We start from the raw sequence: 22,761 nt of genomic DNA, 5'->3' as shown, positions 1-22,761 counted from the left end.
CTAGTCAGGACCAGGGAGGTTGAAGCAGGAGTTACAGCAGATCCAGTAAGGCATTTTCTACAGCTAGCTAAGATATTAGCAAAATGTTCAAAGTAACGGATATTTTATTGAAGACGGATCAACATCTGACTTACATAATGGTTTCTTTGTTTCTCTGTGGAATTAGCTTTCAAAATACTCTCCGTGTCGTTTTACTGGCTTTAGCTAGCTTATTAGCTAGCTTCAGATTTTCGGTTTGTTTTGATTTTGGATTGCTTTCTGATTGGCTGGCTACGTCATCATTGACGTTTTGGATAAAAAATATGGAGATAGATTTCTATCAAAATGTTTAAAATATATAAGTAGTGAGTCACGAACAAAAAATGTTGTGCAAATATAGAATGCAACTTTTAAATAAAATTCAGTCAGTAAATATGCCATACAAATATATATCAATATCCAAAAGCAAATTAGGCATCATTAACAAAAACAAATTCAACACAACAGTGGTCAAATATGTTTTTGTGAATATGACAAGATTTGTGACTCCACAGATAACATTTGTGACCTACATTTGACGTATTTGTGACTTGCATTACATTTGTGAGTTGACTCCCATTTGTGAGTTGCTTCACATATTTGTGACATTTTACAGATCAGTTTATGCAGATAAATATACGGAATCCAGAGTAGGACATCCTCAGTTCTAATAAAAATGCATATATCACAATTACCCTTTCCTCCTTTCCTATATTAATTTCCTCCTTTCCTAGCTTGCTTACATTGATCCCTTTCCTTCCGTTCCTCCAATCCTTTGCTTTCCTAGCTTTCTTTCCTCCTATCCTTTCTTTCTTTTTTCTTTCCTCTGACCTTAGCTTCCTTTCCTCCATTTCTTTCTCCCTTTCCTTCCCTAACTTCCATTTCTTTCTCCCTTTCCTTCCCTAACTTCCATTTCTCTCCTCCTTTCCTTGCTATCTTTCCTTCCCTGGCATATTCTCCTCATTTCCTAGTTCCCTTTCCTTTCCTCCTTTGCTTTCTCACAACTCACAAATGTAATGCAAGTAAGTTACAAATAAGTAAGATGCGGTCACAAATTAAATCTGTGGAGTCACAAATGTTGACATTCATAAAAACATATTTTTGACCCCTGTTGTGTTTGCAAATTAAGAAATATGTTTCTAAATTATGTTGTGTTAACCAGATTTTTTTTTATTTGCATTTACTTGCTAATCATATTTTGTTTTTGTTAATGATGACTCATTTGCTTTTGGATCATTACATACACTACCGTTCAAAAGTTTGTGGTAACTTAGAAATGTCCTTGTTTTTGAAAGAAAAGCTATTTTTTGGGTCCATTAAAATCACATCAAATTGATCACAAAAACAGTGTAGAGATTGTTCATGTTGTGAATGACTAATGCAGCTGGAAATGGCTGATTTTCAATGGAAAATCTATGTAGGCGTACAGAGGCCCATTATCAGCAACCATCACTCCTGTGTTCCAATGGCACATTGTGTTTGCTAAGCCAAGTTTATTATTTTAAAAGGCTAATTGATCATTAGAAAAGCCTTTTGCAATTATGTTACCACAGCTGGAAACTGTTGTTCTGATTAAAGATGCAATAAAACTGGCCTTCTTTAGACTAGTTGAGTATCTGGAGCATCAGCATTTGTGGGTTCAATTACAGGCTCAAAATGGCTAGAAACAAATAACTTTCTTCTGAAAGTCATCAGTCTATTCTTGCTCTGAGAAATTAAGGCTATTCCATGCGAGAAATTGCCAAGAAACTGAAGATCTCGTACAATGCTGTGTACTACTCCCTTCTCAGAACAGCGCAAACTGGCTCTAACCAAAATAGAAAGAGGAGTGGGAGGCCCCGGTACACAAATGAGCAAGAGGACAAGTACTTTAGTGTCTAGTTTGTGTCTAGTTTAATGTCTAGTTTGAGAAACAGACACCTCACAAGTCCTCAACTGGCAGCTTCATTCAATAGTACCCGCAAAACATCCGTCTCAACGTCAACAGTGAAGAGGTGACTCCGGGATGCTGGCCTTCTAGGCAGAGTTGCAAACAAAATTCAATTTCTCAGACTGGCCAATAAAAATAAAAGATTAAGATGGGCAAAATAGCACAGACACTGGACAGAGGAACATTGCCTAAAAGGCCAGCATCCCAGAGTCGCCTCTTCACTGTTGACGTGGAGACTGTTTGCACAGTTGCAAATGGGTTTTCTAATAATTAATTAGACTTTTAAAATTATAAACTTGGATTAGCTAACACAACATGCCATTGGAACACAGGAGTGATGGTTGCCGATAATGGGCCTCTGTACGCCTATGTAGATATTCCATTAAAAACTCAGCTACAATAGTCATTTACAACATTAACAATGTCTATACTGTATTTCTGATCAATTTGATGATATTTTAATGGACAAAAAAAATGTTTTATTTTTTTAAAAGAAGGACATTTCTAAATGACTGCAAACTTTTGAACGGTAGTGTAAATTTGTGAAATTATATGGGCGTAATTACAGACTGATTTGTATTTGAAAGTTTAATTCTGTATTTGCACAACATCTCTTTTGTTTGTGACTCACAACTTATATATTCACAAAATGTTCATAGAACCCTACATCCATAAAAAATTGTGTGTTATAATTCATAGAAATTACAGTCAAGTGATAATAATACAAAATAGCATAGGTGTGTAAGATTAAACAAAGCACATTTTTATTAATCCATACATTGTCTCAAGAAGAATGTACAGTAACATAGATTGATCAGCACTGATGTAAGTCTAGTTTTGGAATAGCCGTTGACTCTAGTAGCCACTTTGCATTGTACTGCAAGATATAAATCCAGCCCTAAAGCCAAGCATATCAAACCAACTTCTTTGCAATCAAGAAGTCTTTCAGTCTTTTGATTTGCCAAAATCCAACTGATAGTAGAATGGAAGTCTGCACAACAGCCCACCACAAAACTTTCCCATTGGTTTCTTCACTGATCTGACGGAAAGTTTCCTCTCTTTCCTGTGAATTAAAAAAGTAGTGGTGCATAGTTCATTTTGGACCGTTCTTAGTTGAAAAGGGCAGGCATATTAGCTCAATGCAATATGTGTTGTCTTCATCAAACAATGCATCTGTAGTTCTGATCAAAATACTAGTCTGCTTTGTTCAGAATCTTTGAAAATGACTTTTCATAAAGTGTTTGTTTGTGATTATTTCCTATGTGTGTGATACTTTGCATTCTTGACAAGTCTGTAGGGTTTACCCTCTGGAAGTCTTGCTGCCTGGTGATGTATAGGATCTGGTCCCTCAGGTGCTCCAGGCTGTACTCCATGGTCTGGACTGTGTCTTTGTGTCTCTCAACACTGGGGTCAATGGAGTGCTCTCCCATCTGAACATCAAAATGAATCCTCTGCGATGGAGATATCAGAACATTGTTCAGTAATGGTTGGCTGAGAGAAATTGATGATAAAATGAAGTCTTGTTAGACTTCAGTGCAGCTTTTGACATTATCGATCATAGTCTGCTGCTGGAAAAACGTATGTTATGGCTTTACACCCCCTGCTATAATGTGGATAAAGAGTTACTTGTCTAACAGAACAGAGGGTGTTCTTTAATGGAAGCCTCTCAAACATAATCCAGGTAGAATCAGGAATTCCCCAGGGTAGCTGTATAGGCCCCTTGTTTTTTTTTCAATCTTTACTAACGATATGCCACTGACTTTGAGTAAAACCAGAGTGTCTATTGAGCAAGTTGATATGTCATGGTCAAAGCATATTGATATAACAATAGCTAAGATGGTGAAAAGTCTGTCCATAATAAAGTGCTGCTCTGCCTTCTTTAACAACACGATCAACAAGGCAGGTCCTATAGGCCCCAGTTTTGTCCCACCTTGACTACTGTTCAGTCATGTGGTCAGGTGCCACAAAAATTACTTAGGAAAATTGCAATTGGCTCAGAACAGGGCAGCACAGCTGGCCCTTGGATGTACACAGGGAGCTTATATTAATAATATGCATATCAATCTCTCCTGGCTCAAAGTGGAGGAGAGATTGACTTCATCACTACTTGTATTTATGAGAGGTATTGACATGTTGAATGCACCGAGCTGTCTGTTTGAACTACTGGCACACAGCTCGGACACCCATGCATACCCTACAAGACATGCCACAAGAGGTCTCTTCACAGTCCCCAAGTCCAGAACAGACTATGGGAGGTGCACTGTACTACATAGAGCTATGACTACATGGAACTCTATTCCACATCAAGTAACTGATGCAAGCAGTAAAATTTGATTTAAAAAACAGATAAAAACCACCTTATGAAACAGCTGGGACTGTGAAGCAAAAAACACATGCATACACACACACACGATAACATACGCACTATACACACACACACATGGATTTAGAACTGTAGATATGTGGTGGAGTAGGGGCCTGAAGGCACACTGTGTGTTCTAAAATCTGTGAATGTATTGTAATGTTTTTAAAATGGTAGGAACTGCCTTAATTCTGCCTTGGCAGCAGTTAATGGGTTCCATAATAAATACAAACACAGTCCAGCAGACTCAGTGCATTCAAAGTATAAGTGTGGATGAACTCACCAGCCTTTCACTGGCAAAAACTGAAAACCTTGTTGAGTTGGACTGCATGCACAACCAATGTGGGCCAGAAGCGTGGGATGTGAATGTGAATTTTCCAAATCTGCCATATCTTTTTTTCATCAGTATCTGGAACCAAAGAGGAGAAAAATATGAAGAGTATGTTCTCTTTGTTTAAGGAATGGTTTTATGTAATCAGTACAAGCAAACATATGTTTTTGTTTAGGGAGGGCTGGGTCGTAAACTGCTCTGTAAACCTACGTACGTCATGGTTTGGATCTCGCACAGTGATAGTGAGGCCAAGATGAGGGGAGTTAAGGTTATTTTTTGCATCCCAATTCTCCAAAAGAAAATAACCTGCGAAAACACAACACAGACAGTATGAGGCAATATTCTAAGTGTTTTACAACTCAGTGTGCTTTAGATTGCTTGGGGTTGAACCATTATTACATAAACAGTAGAGGATTTTGCAAATTCAGCCTGTCCCTCTCCAGATGTAAATACTATTAGAATATCAAATTTCATATGCCTCCTGGATGACGTCATCATGATCTCTGCTAATCCATTTAACTTTTTTTGTGTTTTTCTGATAGGCGGCTGACATACAGCACAGAGAAATTCAACCATGCAGAACAGTGTCCTCTTTTCCAACTGCCCACAGAACTCACCTGTGACCAGCATGTCGCCTGGAATCTCCTCGATGAGGCATTTCTCCTCCTGCTCACCCAGATCAAAGTACATAGCAGCCGTCAGCACTAGGTAACACAGCATCCACAGCCCAATGCCCCTCACATTCATTTGGACTTACAAGATGTGACTAACTTAAATTAATATAATGAGCCTTATGGTTGCTCGTGTGCAGGTGACTCTGGTGTGAAAACTTACACCTGCTGTTGCTGCGACTGACCACCCAAACTGTGAGTTTGAGGGTGTACCCAAGGATACTGATAGGCCTGGCCAGTAGTAGAAGCCTACATGTATTGATAAAGAAACATGAAATAGTTAACTTATTAACTCATGTTCACTGTACCATCGTGAAACCTACTCGCAAAGACTGACATTCATCAAAAGCCAAGAACCTGTCTTTCTCTTTTTCCTGTTACTTTTCCCAGTAATTTTCCATCAGTTGTCAATGGTTTGAATTAAGACCAACCTGAGAAACAACCAGGAATATATATGAAGCGAAAGCCAATGGCCAAGATGTAGGTTATGATTGCTATTGCTTACAATTTCTGGAGTCAGTTTATTTCTCTGGTTTTCTGTAGCTTAGGGGTTTTCTAGGAAATAGCTCATTTGTGCTACATTGTGATTGACACTTTGTCATTATCTTATCATGGGACATGTCCTGACATACAGTATGTCAGGTATGACTTATGAAAGCTTTGGCATATATAGCAAATTACATCAATGAGTGACAAAGCTTTTGATGAAAGGGACACTCTTTTGAGATCGGTGTGTTTCATAGCCCTATTTTATGCTGTGGTGTATGATGTAGTTTGTTAATTGTATGTTATATTTTAGCTTTACATCAATCAAAAATAAAATTACAATCGGCTTACATGTATATACAGTTTTTTTGGGACTTACATACAGACACAAATTAATTTAGCAATTTCTCTCCGATTACCTCAATGGCATGATCGAGTATGTTATTTCTACTGCTTGATACTGTAGAGGTCAAAATTCTGTAAATAAATATATACTCTCTGTAGTAGAGATCATCATGGAAAACAATGCTTTATTTGTAAACACTTCAATGCACACTGCACAATGTTTAAGACAATAGTTGTAATTGAACTGCATCTTACAATGCAATTCTGAACTCCAATCTGGTCTATTGCAAGTACTGAATCAATTGAAGCACCATGATTTCCCTGTTCTCTGAGGTTTTGGCAACTATTAGGCCAATGACGTAGGGGAACATCAATCACAAGGAGAAACTAGGCCCTATGGGGAAAGTTTCAAGACAACCTCTTCATTTATCTGGCTTCCCAATAATTGCCTGTCTGTGACCCATTTATAAATATTTCCCAGTGGCTTTCCCATCTTTCCCAATTTAAAGTGGCTGGTGCCACTTGAAATTGAAGGACATGCTCATAGTAATGTCTGGAATGGAGTTAATGGAACGGCATCAAAAACATGGTGTCCAAGTGCTTGATACCGTTCCATTTATTCCATTCCAGCCATTACTATGAGCATTCCTCCCTTCACCACCCTCCGCTGTTCCCAGCGAATACACTAGGCGGCCCAGAGAGAAAAGGGTCTATCTTTACAGTTTGGGCTTCTCCAGTGGAGATGACGGACGTAACTTTCGTCGTCTTTGTCGTCTTGCATGGCCTCTTCTTTTCTGTTTCTTACTCCTGCCGGCCAGACATAAGCAGTTGTTAGAGATGTATTTCATCTCCTCTTCCAGTGGGGGGCAGACTACCCAATTGTTAGCTGGTTGTAGGTGGATGTAGCGTGTTCTGTTACGCACACTTGAGTCTCCGCATTTGCCTTTGCACAGGCCCCAGGGTGACCATACAGACACCTCGCAGTCCAGAGGGGTGGAATCTTGTGGGAAGGACACCAGAGACTCTGTTAGCAATATCCATGAAGACATTATTTTAGCAAACACTTTAATTGCAAGAGCCCAGATACAAGAGACCTGAAACACTTGAGCATGCAGCAAGCAGTAAGGGGTGATATGAATTCAGTGAGCCTTCTTCCAGCCAAGCTCTAGGGCCCCTGTGGGGGGGGGGGTTAATAGCATGTCACACACAGATATGCCCTCAGGCATAGGTTAAAAGGACTGATTCAGCTAAGCCATCCAACACCATTTCATATAAAAGGGGAAGACTTGATTTATTGGCTGGTACTAAACTTTAAGTAAATTTTCCTGTGGGGGGGGGGGGGGGGGGGGTTGGGGGGGGGGTTAATAGCATGCCACACACAGATATGCCCTCAGGCATAGGTTAAAAGGACTGATTCAGCTAAGCCATCCAACACCATTTCATATAAAAGGGGAAGACTTGATTTATTGGCTGGTACTAAACTTAGTAAATTAGTAAATTTTCTGAAAAACAGATCAAATATTTACATCATATTTCCAAGTGCTATGTAAAATATAGCTGTAATACTGGCTAAAACATAACATGTTTGGTATACATTAGGAACTCCTGTTTGGTATACTCAGTGTATGCTTTTGTGTATCGAAAGCTCTTTTGTGGCTGTACATTCCTGGCTAATGTGGCTATACTGCAGTTTAAGTCTGGATGGACTTTTATTGAATAATTCAATTTGAATAACTTTACTTTGTTTTTTAAATCATGTGATTTGCCAAGCCCCTACCTACAAAGTTATGACCTTGTAAAATGTTGATATTTTTCATAGATTGAGGCTTTTTGGATAATTAGAAAAGCAGAAGGATGGAACATGGAAATAAAAGCAAGGCTCGAGTTGACATTTTATTTAGGTTCCATTACAAACACTCCAAACGTGCTGAGTGGCAGGAAACTTCCAATGCCTTTGGCCTCCTTTCTCCTGTTTGTTGCCTGGTTGCCATGGGTTCAGAGGACCAGCACTTGCTGACTCCATCTCAATGCTGTTGCACAATGGATCCGATTTACTACAGATTTCTTCTTTACGTTTTGCCAGATGGCCATCACCAATTCTTTGCTCTCTCCTTTCATTTTAACAGTGCTAAATTTGAGAAATTTGGATCATAATATTTATGGGTTTTTTTTTCAATCAGAGGGGTAGGATTGGAAGATATCCAATAGATATTAGTTACGCATTTTCACTGTATTTGTTTCTTACATGTGTCTTGATTACTTATGAATGAGTCCTCAATCTCATTGCCAGTCTGGTTGAACTGGGTGGGCTCCATGAGTATGCTGAAGATCTGGTTGCTGTTGATCTTTGTAAGGGTGACCTTGCCCATGGGGGTCAGATTCTTCAGACGGAGGTAATAGCAGGAGTTGGCAGGATGGTTTGGAGAAGATGACGTTATCTGGAAAGGACAAAATCAAGTTGTACTGGTATTGATTACCGAAGCTGATAGTGATACTATCATACAGTACCAACATGATGATGAACCATGGGCTCTTTTAGATTTACCTGTGTGACTTTGTCCTGAGGAATGGTCTCAAAGTTGGGAAAGGAAAAGTGAAGCCGCTGTGAGTGCCTGCATCGTAGGGGTTACAGCTGTAATGCTCTCCTTCACGAAGGTTAAAGCCGTCTACTCCCAGGAACCAGTCTGGGCTGGGAACTATCCGCACTACGAAGGACAGCTGGGGAGAGAGAAAGGAGTAGTGTGGGTTATGTGGACGTTTCTAGTAGTCCACCTAACATTAAACTCAAATATGGTGAGAAAGTTGAAGGATCAGCAATCTCGATCTGCACTGCATTAATCCTTGCTCTCATGTCTTTCCAGAGCTTTCCTCAACAATTTTTTTTTTCTGAGGTCTTGTCTGACTTCTTTTGATTTTCCCATGTCAAGCAAAGAGGCACTGAGTTTGAAGGTAGGCCTTGAAATACATCCACAGTTACACCTCCAATTGACTCAAATGATGGCTTTAGAAGCTTCTGATAGGCTAATTGACATGACATCATTTTCGGAAATTTTCCAAGCTGTTCAAAGGCACAGTCAACTTATGTAAACTTCTGACCCACTGGAATTGTGATAAAGTGAATTATAAGTGAAATAATCTGTCTGTGAACAGTTGTTGGTAAAAAAGTAGATGTCTTGCCAAAACTATAGTTTTCTAACAATACATTTTGTGGAGTGGTGTGGAGTGTAGAGGAGAGGAGAGCTGCAGAGGAGTGGAGGACACCACCTGTGCCTGAGCTGTCGTGATAAGGGACTGCGAGACCTGAATGCTTCCCTCAGCTATTTATGCCTTCCAGGGTTCCCTCAGTCAAACAATATAAACAATCCCTGCCCTGACCCCTCCCAGCACCACTGATGCATGCAGCATGCTCCATATTAGCTCTCCCTTCCGCCCTCCTCCCAGGGTGAGTTAATAGATCATAGTTAGAAACGGGGTGATCGTTTTTTATACAAGGGTCTACTCTACAGTGTGCAATGAGCTGGAGCAGGGACCACGGCTGCCTGTGAAGGACCTCTTGGTTTCTTAGGAAAGCAGAGTCGTGGGGGAAGTGGCTTGGCCAGTAGACAGCTTGGCAAAGGGATATGGAAGGGGAGGCAGCCTGAGCCGGCAGCCCTTCTAGCCCACATTCAAGCTAAGAGCAGCAGGCTGGAGCCGTTCCCCTACCACTCCCACTCGCCTGCTCTATAACTCTGATAAAAGGGTTGTTTTGTGAGATTCTGTTGATTAAGTTCCAGAAGTTCAATTAGAAGTGCACGTGCAGTATATATTCTGTTATGAAATTTTGCAAGCAACCAATTTGTCACATCATTGTGAGTGAGGTAAGTTAACTGATTATCAATATATCCAATTGTACCATATCCATACTGTATTTTAATTATGCCAAGGTCTAAAGTAATGTGCATTGTCTGCTAAAACTCTGTAACACTTTGGTGAAACATATGTAGCCTTAAGTTTTACAGGAACTAGTAAATACCAAAGTCAAACATGGTGAGACTGAAGATGTAGGTCAGAAGTGGCAGAGGCAAGTTTGCCAAAATGTCTACCGAAAGAGAGAGCATACAAATCAAATCCAATTATTTATATAGCTGTTCTTACATCAGCTGATATATCAAAGTGCTGTACACAAACCCAGCCTAAAACCCCAAACAGCAAGCAATGCAGCTGTATAAGAAAGGCCAAAACCTAGGAAGAAACCTAGAGAGGAACCAGGCTTATGAGGGGTGGCCAGTCCTCTTTTGCCTGTGCCGGGTGGAGATGATAACAGAACATGGTCAAGATGTTCAAATGTTCATAAATGACAAGCATGGTCAAATAACAGTAATCACAGTGAACAGGTCAGGGTTCCATAGCCGCAGACAGAACAGTTGAAACTGGAGCAGCAGCACCGCCAGGTGGACTGGGGACAACAATGAGTCATCATGCAAGGTAGTTCTGAGGCATGGTCCTAGGGCTCAGGTCCTCCGAGAGAGAAAGAAAGAGAGAATTAGAGAGAGCATACCTGAATTCACACAGGACACCGGATAAGACAGGAGAAATGCTCCAGATATAACAGGTTGACCCTAGCCCCCAGACAAACTACTGCAGCATAAATACTGGAGGCTGAGACAGGAGGGGCCAGGAGACACTGTGGCCCCATCCGATGATACCCCCGGACAGGGCCAAACAGGCAGGCTATAACCGCACCCACTTTGCCAAAGCACAGCCCCCACACCACTAGAGGGATATCTTCAACCACCAACTTACCATCCTGAGATAAGGCCGAGTATAGCCCATATCAAAGATCTCCGCCACGGCACAACCCAATGGGGGCGCCAACCCAGACAGGAAAACAACGTCAGTGACTCAACCCACTCAAGTGACGCACCCCTCCTAGGGATGTCATGGAAGAGCACCAGTAAGCCAGTGACTCAGTCCCTGTAATAGGGTTAGAGGCAGAGAATCCCAGTGGAAAGAGGGGAACCGGCCAGGCAGAGACAGCAAGGGCAGTTCGTTGCTCCAGAGCCTTTCCGTTCACCTTCCCACTCCTGGGCCAGACTACACTCAATCATATGACCCACTGAAGAGATGAGTCTTCAGTAAAGACTTAAAGGTTGAGACCGAGTTTGCGTCTCTGACATGGGTAGGCAGACCGTTCCATAAAAATGGAGCTCTATAGGAGAAAGCCCTGCCTCCAGCTGTTTGCTTAGAAATTCTAGGGACAATTAGGAGGCCTGCATCTTGTGACCGTAGCGTACGTGTAGGTATGTACGGCAGGACCAAATCAGAGAGATAGGTAGGAGCAAGCCCATGTAATGCTTTGTAGGTTAGCAGTAAAACCTTGAAATCAGCCCTTGCTTTGACAGGAAGCCAGTGTAGAGAGGCTAGCACTGGAGTAATATGATCAAATTTTTTGGTTCTAGTCAGGATTCTAGCAGCCGTATTTAGCACTAACTGAAGTTTATTTAGTGCTTTATCCGGGTAGCCGGAAAATAGAGCATTGCAGTAGTCTAACCTAGAAGTGACAAAAGCATGGATACATTTTTCTGCATCATTTTTGGACAGAAAGTTTCTGATTTTTGCAATGTTACGTAGATGGAAAAAAGCTGTCCTCGAAATGGTCTTGATATGTTCTTCAAAAGAGAGATCAGGGTCCAGAGTAACGCCGAGGTCCTTCACAGTTTTATTTGAGACGACTGTACAACCATTAAGATTAATTGTCAGATTCAACAGAAGATCTCTTTGTTTCTTGGGACCTAGAACAAGCATCTCTGTTTTGTCCGAGTTTAATAGTAGAAAGTTTGCAGCCATCCACTTCCTTATGTCTGAAACACATGCTTCTAGCGAGGGCAATTTTGGGGCTTCACCATGTTTCATTGAAATGTACAGCTGTGTGTCATCCACATAGCAGTGAAGGTTTACATTATGTTTTCGAATAACATCCCCAAGAGGTAAAATATATAGTGAAAACATTAGTGGTCCTAAAACGGAACCTTGAGGAACACCGAAATTTACAGTTGATTTGTCAGAGGACAAACCATTCACAGAGACAAACATATCTTTCCGACAGATAAGATCTAAACCAGGCCAGAACATGTTCGTGTAGACCAATTTGGGTTTCCAATCTCTCCAAAAGAATGTGGTGATCGATGGTATCAAAAGCAGCACTAAGGTCTAGGAGCACGAGGACAGATGCAGAGCCTCGGTCCGATGCCATTAAAATGTAATTTACCACCTTCACAAGTGCCGTCTCAGTGCTATGATGGGGTCTAAAACCAGACTGAAGCATTTCGTATACATTGTTTGTCTTCAGGAAGGCAGTGAGTTGCTGCGCAACAGCCTTCTCTAAAATTTTTGAGAGGAATGGAAGATTCGATATAGGCCGATAGTTTTTTTTATTTTCTGGGTCAAGGTTTGGCTTTTTCAAGAGAGGCTTTATTACTGCCACTTTTAGTGAGTTTGGTATACATCCAGTGGATAGAGAGCCGTTTATTATGTTCAACATAGGAGGGCCAAGCACAGGAAGCAGCTCTTTCAGTAGTTTAGTTGGAATAGGGTCCAGTATGCAGCTTGAAGGTTTAGAGGCCATGATTATTTTCATCATTGTGTCAAGAGATATAGTACTAAAACACTTGAGCGTCTCTCTTGATCCTAGGTCCTGGCAGAGTTGTGCAGACTCGGGACAACTGAGGTTTGGAGGAATACGCAGGTTTAAAGAGGAGTCCGTAATTTGCTTTCTAATAATCATAATCTTTTCCTCAAAGAAGTTCATGAATTTATCACTGCTAAAGTGAAAGTCATCCTCTCTTGGGGAATGCTGCTTTTTAGTTAGCTTTGCGACAGTATCAAAAAGGAATTTCGGATTGTTCTTATTTTCCTCAATTAAGTTAGAAAAATAGGATGATCGAGCAGCAGTAAGGGCTCTACGGTACTGCACAGTACCGTCCTTCCAAGCTAGTCGGAAGACTTCCAGTTTGGTGTGGCGCCATTTCCGTTCCAATTTTCTGGAAGCTTGCTTCAGAGCTCGGGTATTTTCTGTGTACCAGGGAGCTAGTTTCTTAAGAGATTTTTGTTTTGTTTTTAGGGGTGCAACTGCATCTAGGGTATTGCGCAAGGTTAAATTGAGATCCTCAGTTAGGTGGTTAACTGATTTTTGTCCTCTGGCGTCCTTGGGTAGGCAGAGGGAGTCTGGAAGGGCATCAAGGAATCTTTGTGTTGTCTGTGAATTTATAGCACAACTTTTGATGTTCCTTGGTTGGGGTCTGAGCAGATTATTTGTTGCAATTGCAAACGTAATAAAATGGTGGTCCGATAGTCCAGGATTATGAGGAAAAACATTAAGATCCACCACATTTATTCCATGGGACAAAACTAGGTCCAGCGTATGACTGTGACAGTGAGTGGGTCCAGAGACATGTTGGACAAAAAACACTGAGTCGATGATGGCTCCGAAAGCCTTTTGGAGTAGGTCTGTGGACTTTTCCATGTGAATATTAAAGTCACCAAAGATTAGAATATTATCTGCTATGACTACAAGGTCCGATAGGAATTCAGGGAACTCAGTGAGAAACGCTGTATATGGCCCAGGAGGCCTGTAAACAGTAGCTATAAAAAGTGATTGAGTAGGCTGCATAGATTTCATGACTAGAAGCTCAAAAGACGAAAACGTCATTTTTTTTTTTTGTAAATTGAAATTTGCTATCGTAAATGTTAGCAACACCTCCGCCTTTGCGGGATGCACGGGGGATATGGTCACTAGTGTAGCCAGGAGGTGAGGCCTCATTTAAAACAGTAAATTCATCAGGCTTAAGCCATGTTTCAGTCAGGCCAATCACATCAAGATTATGATCAAGCATTAAGCATTTCCCAATCGAATGTAAAACTATTGCTTCCCATTGCAAAATAAATATGTCACGTTTAGCACACAAAGTAACCGGTGACCAAAAGATTAAAGTGGAACTGACAGCGTTTTAACTCATTTGCAGATGTGAAACAAACAGACAATCATATCAGTCAAAAATATAAAATTCCCATTTTATTCTACAAAACCATCTTCATAAGAGGTTATAAAAATAAGTTCTATTTGATTCAACGTTCCATGTATTTGGGGAGTTTCTCCCATTCTTCTCTGCAGATCCTCTCAAACTCTGTCAGGTTGGATGGGGAGCGTCGCTGCACAGCTATTTTCAGGTTTCGCCAGAGATGTTCAATTTGGGTTCAAGTCCGGGTTCTGGTTTGGCCACTCAAGAACATTTAGAGACTTGTCCCGAAGTCACTCCTGCATTGTCTTTGGTGTGTGCTCAGGGTCCTTGTCCTGTTGAAAGGTGAACCTTCGCAGCAGTCTGAGGTCCTGAGCGCTCTGGATCCTCGATCCTGACTAGTCTCCCAGTCCCTGCTGCTGAAAAACATCCCCACAGCATGATGGTGCCACCACCATGCTTCACCGTAGAGATGTTGCCAGGTTTCCTCCAGATGTGACACTTGGCATTCAGGCCAAAGAGTTCAATCTTGGTTTCAGATGAAAGGGAATTGGTGCTTGCTAACATTAGCTCTAGCTCAGAGATGGCGAACTCCATTGACACCTTTCTCTAAATATCTCTGGTTAACGTTAGCTTTACTCAGTCTCGGGGTCCGTGTGATTTAGCAAAGGTGTTGTGGATATCCCCCCTATGCTTTTGTTATCCTTATTAGGCCATTAAATTAATTAATTCAGCAACAACAGGCACAGACTGATATCTAACCCTGCAGGATATTTAAGTTTTATTTTAATTTTGTTTTCTTCAAATTATGTGGTTAGCTTGCTGCATTATTCAGGGCGATGGTCGTGGCATTTTCCCTCATGAGTTAAATTAATGATATCTGAATCATCAGGCACTGACTGATTTTTTAAATTTAGCCTTGTAGTCTATAATATATTTTTTTAGATTGTGTGGTTAGCATGAGTTGCATGGTAATGTATAGCTCGATAGCTCTTTTGGTGTATGCATGCAATATGGTGGCTGGGGGTATTTTAATTTTCATATTGCAGGCTGGATGGTAGCTGGAAGTAGCATTGTTGGAATGTACAGGTGTAAATCCTGCAATTTCTGTTTCCTAAATATTAAAGAATTCATTACTCATGCAAAACATAGACATGTGGCGAACTACAGTTTTGCTTGTGGGGTAGAGTGCCCTTGCACCAAAGCATCACTATTTGTTACACTACCCCGACCTCATCCTGCAATTTGGGCGACTCATTCATTTGTGGACACTGAGGTTTGAGAGCAAGCACTCCTACTTCAAGGAGTGTGCCAGAAAACTTGTCTGAGAGCCACCAGTTACTCCAATCTTAATTATGCAGGGGCCAATTGTTTCCACATAGCATTGAAGTTGTTGGTGTCATGAATTAATTTGAGGAGCAATTATATAATAATAAAAGTGAAATAAATAAAATATAATATGTACAGTCAAAAGGGTTCGCAAAGCACTGCAGAGGTGTCTAAAATTGTATTCAAAGTAAAAACATACCCTAAAGGCCTTGTAATGGGAGAAAATGATGACGGATACACATTTGGAAAGATCTCACTGATTCTAGTCACAGAATCACAGGTTCATTTAATTGTTGGGGTGTATCAGTCTGTGTCACTGGTCGATCTCCGGGTTCATTTTATACCAGATTCTCTGATTTAATTATGCGTGTGTTAATGAAGATAGTCTGAGTAATTATTACCCACTACCAGTTTATAAAGTGTCAGGTTTCTCTGTTGTTTCCCTGCATCACTCAGTGTGTTCTCCTTAAACCAGTGTAGGCATGGAGGGTCTTCAATATGCAATTAAACACCAATGGCCCGAGTTGGAGACCGAGATGGTGAGATCTTTGTCGGAGCATCTGAGGGCAAATGTTGGCGTGGAGAATATTAACGACCTTGAATATGTTCAGCAGGATGACATAAAATGCAATTTGACGCCAATATAGTGCTGGGAATTGCTTCAGTCCGTCAACCAAAGAGGTGAGATCTTGATTGATAAATGTAACATATTTATGTAATTGTTATGAAAAAAGGTGCTATCTAGAACCTAAAATGGGTATTTGGCTGTCCCCATAAGAGAACCCTTTGAAGATCCCGTTTTGATTCCAGGTATATGTATAACCCTTTTGGATCCAGGTAGAACTCTTCTGGGTTCCATGTAGAACCCTCTCCACAGAGGGTTCTACATGGAAACCAAAAGGGTTCTACCTGGAACCAAAAAGGGTTCTCCTATGGGGACAGCCAAAGAACCCTTTCGGAACACTTTTTTCTAAGAGTGTACACACACAAGTTTAAAAAGGTTCTGCAAGTAATTTGTTTGCCCTCAAAGGAAATGGCTTATGCTATGAAGGAGCGAGACAATTATAAAAGTACTAAAATATACAAATGTTTTTGTAAATTGTTTGTTTGTCTTCTGGTATGGTATGGAGTGCAGCGCAAAGCCTAACATAAGAAAATAAAGAATGAATAGGATCTGTAACAATGGATAGGACACTTGTCCTCCTCCAAGCATCAGTGACCTCCAGGAACAGTGGCTTTCCCTTTCACCAAGTTATGGCTCTGAAGCCACTTCAATGCTCGTGATTGACAGTCACCTGACTCTCGCTCTCCCGAACAAGGGTAAGAATTGTCAACTTTTTAAAAATCCAAAAGTCCAAGTTGAGGAGAGAGATCCAGTGCCTGCTGAATGAAATCGACAGTTACATAAAAGGCAATGACGATCTAACAGCCACTGCTGCCATTCTTCCGTTGATGACCCACTTCAAAGAGAAGGACACATCTCTGTATCCCCTTGGCAGATGTAAGGAATAGTGTTTTTATACTTATAAAGTTTATATGATTAATGGTGTTTATACTGTACTATTACACATAATTATAATATGTTTTATATGTATGTTTTGTCATTTTAGGTCACTGCTGTTAGCATTTGTTACTTACATTGCAGTGATATTTCTTGTTGTTATTTTTTTCAATGCCTCAACTGATTTAATATATTCTATGTTGGGTTGTGCAGGTTCCTGGTTCGAATAAACCCTGAAGGAACCAAATGCACAGCGAAAGCAGGAGTGAGCCGCAAGACCGGAAAGGTTGTTCAGAGGAAGCCATTGCCAATTGATCCACATGTTACACTCTTTCTCGCAGTCCTGAAGGAGTTTGAGTGGAAAAACTCTAACATGTAAAGTACACAAACACACACACCTGATGAACACAAACTTTATTTGTCAGTTGTCATCTGCATTTTTACCCAGCGAGTAATAATAGTAGTATTGATAGGAGTTATGATAGCAATAGCAATCTCTCTTTCTATTCTTTCTATTCCCATGTTTGTCCTAGTTGACGTATCAGAGCTAAGGAGGATCAGCGTTTCAAAGATTGGGGTGATAATCTGCACGCCACCTAGATTTATTCAAGACTTGTTTGCACCTCTCATTCTCTCAGAAATCTTGCCATGCGGGTTGGGTCGGCAAATGATCTACTTGCGCCATCCCGGAGCCTGTGTTGGCTTAAGGTAGTCTGCTTCTCTGGCTCCAGTCTAGCCCTGCTTGCTCCTCTATCCATCCTTCTCTCTCAGCCCCTTTCTCTCTCTCTCTCTCTCTCTCTCGTTTCTCTCTCAAAGACAGGCAGGCAAGCAGTACTTGTTATAGTTTTTTGTAAAAATGTCTCCCTGTTCAACTGTTGTTTTCCTATTTTTCATTGATCTGTTTAGATTTTATTTCTTTCTTACTTAATCCTGTATTTTCAAGAATGACCTATTCTGTTGTCTTGGTTTGTGTATGGTGAAGTACATTATTGGCCAGTATTTGTCAATGTTCTTATCACTGTATCTCTGTCTCTGTCTCTCTCTCCCCTACTATCTAGAGTTGTAATGTTGCTCGTTTCAAATGTTGTTCTTTGTGGTTAAAGTGCAATTCATGTGAAATTCATGTAATGAATTTGTGTAAAAATATATATATTTATTCATGTTGTTTTTCTTACAATATTACATTTCAGGGAGCTGTCTTTTAAAGACAACCTGCAATGCTGCATTGTACTGTAAATTAATTGTATATTACTGCAGGTATTTCACTGTCAATTTACAGCATTATACTGGCACCACAGCTGCCAGTTTAATACTGTCATTTTTCTTTACAGCAGTAATGCTGTAATATAGTTTACAGTACTATTTTCCTTACTGTATGTTACATGTTAAATATTATAGCATCCTTGCTGTAAATTTACAGCAGGAATGGTGTAATATATTTTACAGTAAGGAAAATAGTACTGTAAACCATATTACAGCATCACTGCTGTAAAGTCAAATTACAGTATTAAACTGGCAACTCTGGTGCCAGTATAATGATGTAAATTTACGGCGGAATTTTTTACAGTGTATAGTTGAAGTCGGAAGTTTACATACACCTTATCCAAATATATTTAAACTCAGTTTTCACAATTCCTGACATTTAATCCTAGTAAAAACTCCCTGTCTTAGGTCAGTTAGGATCACCACTTTAATGTAAGAATTTTCACAAGGTCCTTTGCTATTGTTCTGGGATTGATTTGCACTTTTTGCACAAAAGTATGTTCACCTCTAGGAGACACTCCTTGAGCGGTGTGAAGGCTGTGTGGTCCCATGATGTTTATACTTGCGTACTATTGTTTGTACAGATGAACGTGGTACCTTCAGGCATTTGGAAATTGCTCCCAAGGATGAACCAGACTTGTGGAGGTGTGGTTCATCCTTTTTTCTGAGGTCTTGTCTGATTTCTTTAGATTTTGCCATGATTGTCAAGCAAAGAGGCACTGAGTTTGAAGGTAGGCCTTGAAATACATCCACAGGTACACCTCCAATTGACTCAAATGATGTCAATTAGCCTATCAGAAGCTTCTAAAGCCATGACATCATTTTCTGGAATTTTCCAAGCTGTTTAAAGGCACAGTGTACTTAGTGTATGTAAACTTCTGACCCACTGGAATTGTGATTAAGTGAAATAATCTGTCTGCAAACAATTGTTGGAAAAATTACTGTGTCATGCACAAAGTAGATGACCGACTTGCCAAAACTATAGTTTGTTAACAAGAAATTTGTGGAGTGGTTGAAAAACGAGTTTTAATGACTCCAACCTACGTGTATGTAAACTTCCGACTTCAACTGTATATTAATTGGGGACAGGTTGAAAAGTATTATACATTTATGGCAATAGCTAGCTTGCTGTTGCTAGTTAATTTGTCCTTGTATATAAATATTGGGGTGTTATTTTACCTGAAATGTACAAAGTCCTCTTGACAATTATTCCACAGATACAAGGGTAACGTTAAACCAAGTTTTTTTCTAATAATCTTTCTTCCTTCAGGCTTCTTCTTTGGACTTTATATGGTGGTTGGCAACCAACTTTAAGGTGCATTGTCACAACTGACTGGAGTGTGGTCCTCAGTTCATCTTTCAATCACCCACGTGGGTATATGCTCCTAAAAATGAGGAGATGGGAGAGGCAGGACTTACAGTGAGTTGAGCATCACAAATAGAACCAAGTTCTATTTTAGCTCCTGGCTACGCAGATGCTTGTTGACGTGCGCGAGCAGTGTGGGTGCAATGATTGAATAACATGTATGTGTACATTTATTTCGCAACGCTCGCGCTTACAATGCGAGCAGTGTGGTCAACATGTTAGTTAGCATTTACTGGTAGGTATCATACATTGAAACATCTTTCCTACCCTACCGCCTACCGATGTCATTCTTCTGTGAGCTGCTCCACCAGTTGAGAGCTGCATATACTTGCTGCCTGCAGATGATATTCCGCTGAAACTAGGCTGTGTGTGCGTTGCGCGTGTAAATATATTTCACGTGCTTTTTTGTGTGTCGGCTACTTTGTGCATGCTTTCTCTATTGTGCTACATAATTGATGAGTCGTAGACAGTACCTTCACTACACTACTTTTGTAGGAGTCAGTAGTGATTAAGGAGTATGAGCCATGCTCACATAAAAAGTGCATATACGGTTTATACTTGCATGTACCCTCCTCTGCTGGCCCTTTGTACTTAAAAGAAATATATGGGTTGCTGTCCTTTCAGAATCCTGTCACACACTGATGGCCTGTAGGTTTGCCATTGCGCAAACATGTTTATAATAGATAAGGCTCTTAGGATATTAATGTTCCAAGGAGTGTATATATTTGTCCTGGTGAAACGATTTCAAGCGCTGGAAGATGATAATTACGAGTGTTTTACTCCACTGGTCTCGGCTGGTCTTGGGAAGGAATTAAGAGTCCTCACCGAGTCAAGACCAAGTACAAATGTATCCGACACCAAGACAAGACACACTCAATATGTGGTATCGAGATCTTACTTGAGACAGGTACTACAACACTGCTTGAAACTAGTCCGATTTTCTCAAACAATGCTGCTCCTCAGATGTTTGAATATTAGTGGTTTTGCTTTGGAAAAACTTTCAAATTCACTTTGAGATGGTTCAGATGAGTGGTTAATAAAAGAGTCAAGAATTCAAACCCATCGCCGCTGACAAGGCAGCATTCAGATTATAGCCAAGAAAATAGACCTTGAGCATTGTGAGGGCTAGATGGCTAAATGATGTTAGCAGGCATTAAAACTGTCTTTCCTCAGTAAAATAATCTTTCTAACCATTTCTCTAGATGAGCTTGTAAAGGTACCACAGAAGTCATAATAGCTGAGACATTGATGAAAACCAGATGACACACAACAGCTCCCGTTCAAATCACAGGTGGGCAAAAAAAACAGACAGAAAGTGGGTCGACTTCCTACAGTCTCATTTCGCAAAACGTAACCATTAACAATGGAGGATCAAACAAAAATATGGCCTAAATGTTTGCATAGCCAAACTGGACTTTTCTTAATCCAAAACATAAAACATCCTTCTGTTTTAGTAGTCTTTTTAGGCCCCCTCTCCCTCCGTATCAACCTTAAAGATGACCTGTTTCCGATCTCATGTGACTCTTCTCCATAGTCTGTTTGCCTTACATTTGAACTGTTGCTCAATCTAAAATGTCATATGGGTCTACAAAAAACAATTAGATTTGAGGATTTGTGTACGTTTCATAGAGCGAATTACTCTTGTCTTTTGGATGATGTTTTGAAAAATATCAAAGCACTTGACTCTGCCTTTTAAGTTTTCTTTAGTTAAAATTTGGACAATTATAGCTTCTGTATAAATGTTTGATATGTAGGGATTGAAACAAGGTTTAAGACATTGCCCTTCTTTTCAAAGCGGCGCACAGAAGTTTTATTGTGAGCTGAGAGGAGAACCAGCCATCCAAGTGAGCACATTCTCCTGCTCCCAGACTTTACAACGTGCTATGTAGGCTAAACCCTTTCTCACCTTATTTTTGGTCATATGTGTAATAACGCCACAACACTGTATATGGATCTATAACAGTTTGGAGATAACGTTTCCATTCAATGTCTTGTGTATTTCCCTGTCTGTGCTCCAAGTCAACCAACTGCAGCTCTGCTCAGAGAGGGAGAGAGTTGGGTTTGGAAGTCTGGAAATTCTGACAAGTTCAGGAGTGACTGAGATGCTGCCTATCTGTGAAGGCTTGAACTACCATTCCACAAACACATCCATATGTGAGGAGCCTAATGTTTGTTGGACAGGTTGAAATGGGAGGAAGAAAGTCAAGGTAGGATACCAATCAAGCCTCAACTCCATCTGCTTTTTATGCCCTGAATGAAATGTCAGAACGTCCAGCTGCTCTTTTCCAGGGATTGTAATTTAGAGTGACAAGAACACACACATACACAGCTCTTTCTATTGTCCATGCCAGCAGCCTGACTCAAGCCTGTTAGGAAAGACACTTACAAAATATACAGCCATGATTGTAACTAGTGTCTTAGTTGTAAAGTGAGCAATGTAAGTCAAATTTGTGCAGAGAAATCATTCTTTGTGAAACAAATGTATGTTTTATTGACATTCAAATATAATTCACCCTTAAAAAAGAGTAACCCCATTGCCTCAAAGAAAATCTAACAAGTTGAACAACGGAGTAGATTGATATTTGATTGAGTATGCTACTTACTTGTCTCCTATAATTAAATGCATAGGTTTCTGTTTTCCAACATATACAAATGTAATTCATCAAGATCTTTTTTCCCCCCACGAAGCAAGATGAATATGTGTTTATTCCTATATCCTTGAGATGAAATACATTAATATGTTTATTGAAAATCGAAACAATAATATCATGGGAATTCAGATACATGTACAATGGCCTTGCAGGCAGCTATTGGGTAATGCATCCATTTACCTTGGACTGAATGCCAACGGACAAAGACATAACATTTGACATTGGACTTTTATTTATTTTTAAAATAATTAATACAAATGCATACAGTCACATTTTGGTTGACCCAAAGTTTTAGAACACGTACTCATTTAAGGGGTTTTCTTTATTTTTACTATTTTCTACATTGTAGAATAATAGTGAAGACATCACTAGGACTAGGCTGCCGAAGTTCTATCAACATATCGACTGTACTACTCACGCTGCTAAGGACTATTCAACGCTGGTCTGACCAATCGGAATCCACGCATCAGGATTGTTTTGATCATGTTTTGATCATGTGGACTGGGATATGTTC

The 22,761-nt window shown here is 40.2% G+C and overlaps 1 protein-coding gene and 1 pseudogene across 1 annotated transcript; both read right to left on the bottom strand.

The window, feature by feature from the left end:
• Positions 1–2,690: 2,690 nt before the first annotated feature.
• On the bottom strand, positions 2,691–5,536 carry si:ch211-255i20.3 (transmembrane emp24 domain-containing protein 11). Its single transcript, XM_020452208.2, has 5 exons — positions 5,259–5,536; positions 4,856–4,947; positions 4,594–4,719; positions 3,253–3,399; positions 2,691–3,011 (listed from the first exon to the last, which is right to left on the bottom strand). Exons 1-5 carry the CDS (start codon positions 5,386–5,388, stop codon positions 2,862–2,864), a joined length of 645 nt encoding a protein of 214 aa, XP_020307797.1. The 5' UTR covers positions 5,389–5,536; the 3' UTR covers positions 2,691–2,861.
• A 1,323-nt stretch (positions 5,537–6,859) lies between these two features.
• Positions 6,860–17,652, bottom strand: LOC109910095 (spondin-2-like; annotated as a pseudogene).
• Between the last annotated feature and the right edge of the window lie 5,109 nt (positions 17,653–22,761).

This window comes from Oncorhynchus kisutch, linkage group LG19 (genome assembly GCF_002021735.2).
Source record: "Oncorhynchus kisutch isolate 150728-3 linkage group LG19, Okis_V2, whole genome shotgun sequence".
NCBI classification, from domain to species: domain Eukaryota; kingdom Metazoa; phylum Chordata; class Actinopteri; order Salmoniformes; family Salmonidae; genus Oncorhynchus; species Oncorhynchus kisutch.
Note: the sequence above shows the minus strand (reverse complement) of the source record. Positions and strands in the feature narration are given on the sequence as shown.

Bases quoted from the DNA above. Each gene is read 5' to 3' on its own strand.
- si:ch211-255i20.3 (XM_020452208.2), bottom strand. From the start codon at position 5,388: ATGAATGTGAGGGGCATTGGGCTGTGGATGCTGTGTTACCTAGTGCTG. The intron at 4,948-5,258 runs GTGAGTTCTGTG...GTGTTTTCGCAG, and splicing joins AGGCGACATGCTGGTCACAG to GTTATTTTCTTTTGGAGAAT. The intron at 3,400-4,593 runs GTGAGTTCATCC...TCTCCATCGCAG, and splicing joins TTTTTGCCAGTGAAAGGCTG to AGGATTCATTTTGATGTTCA.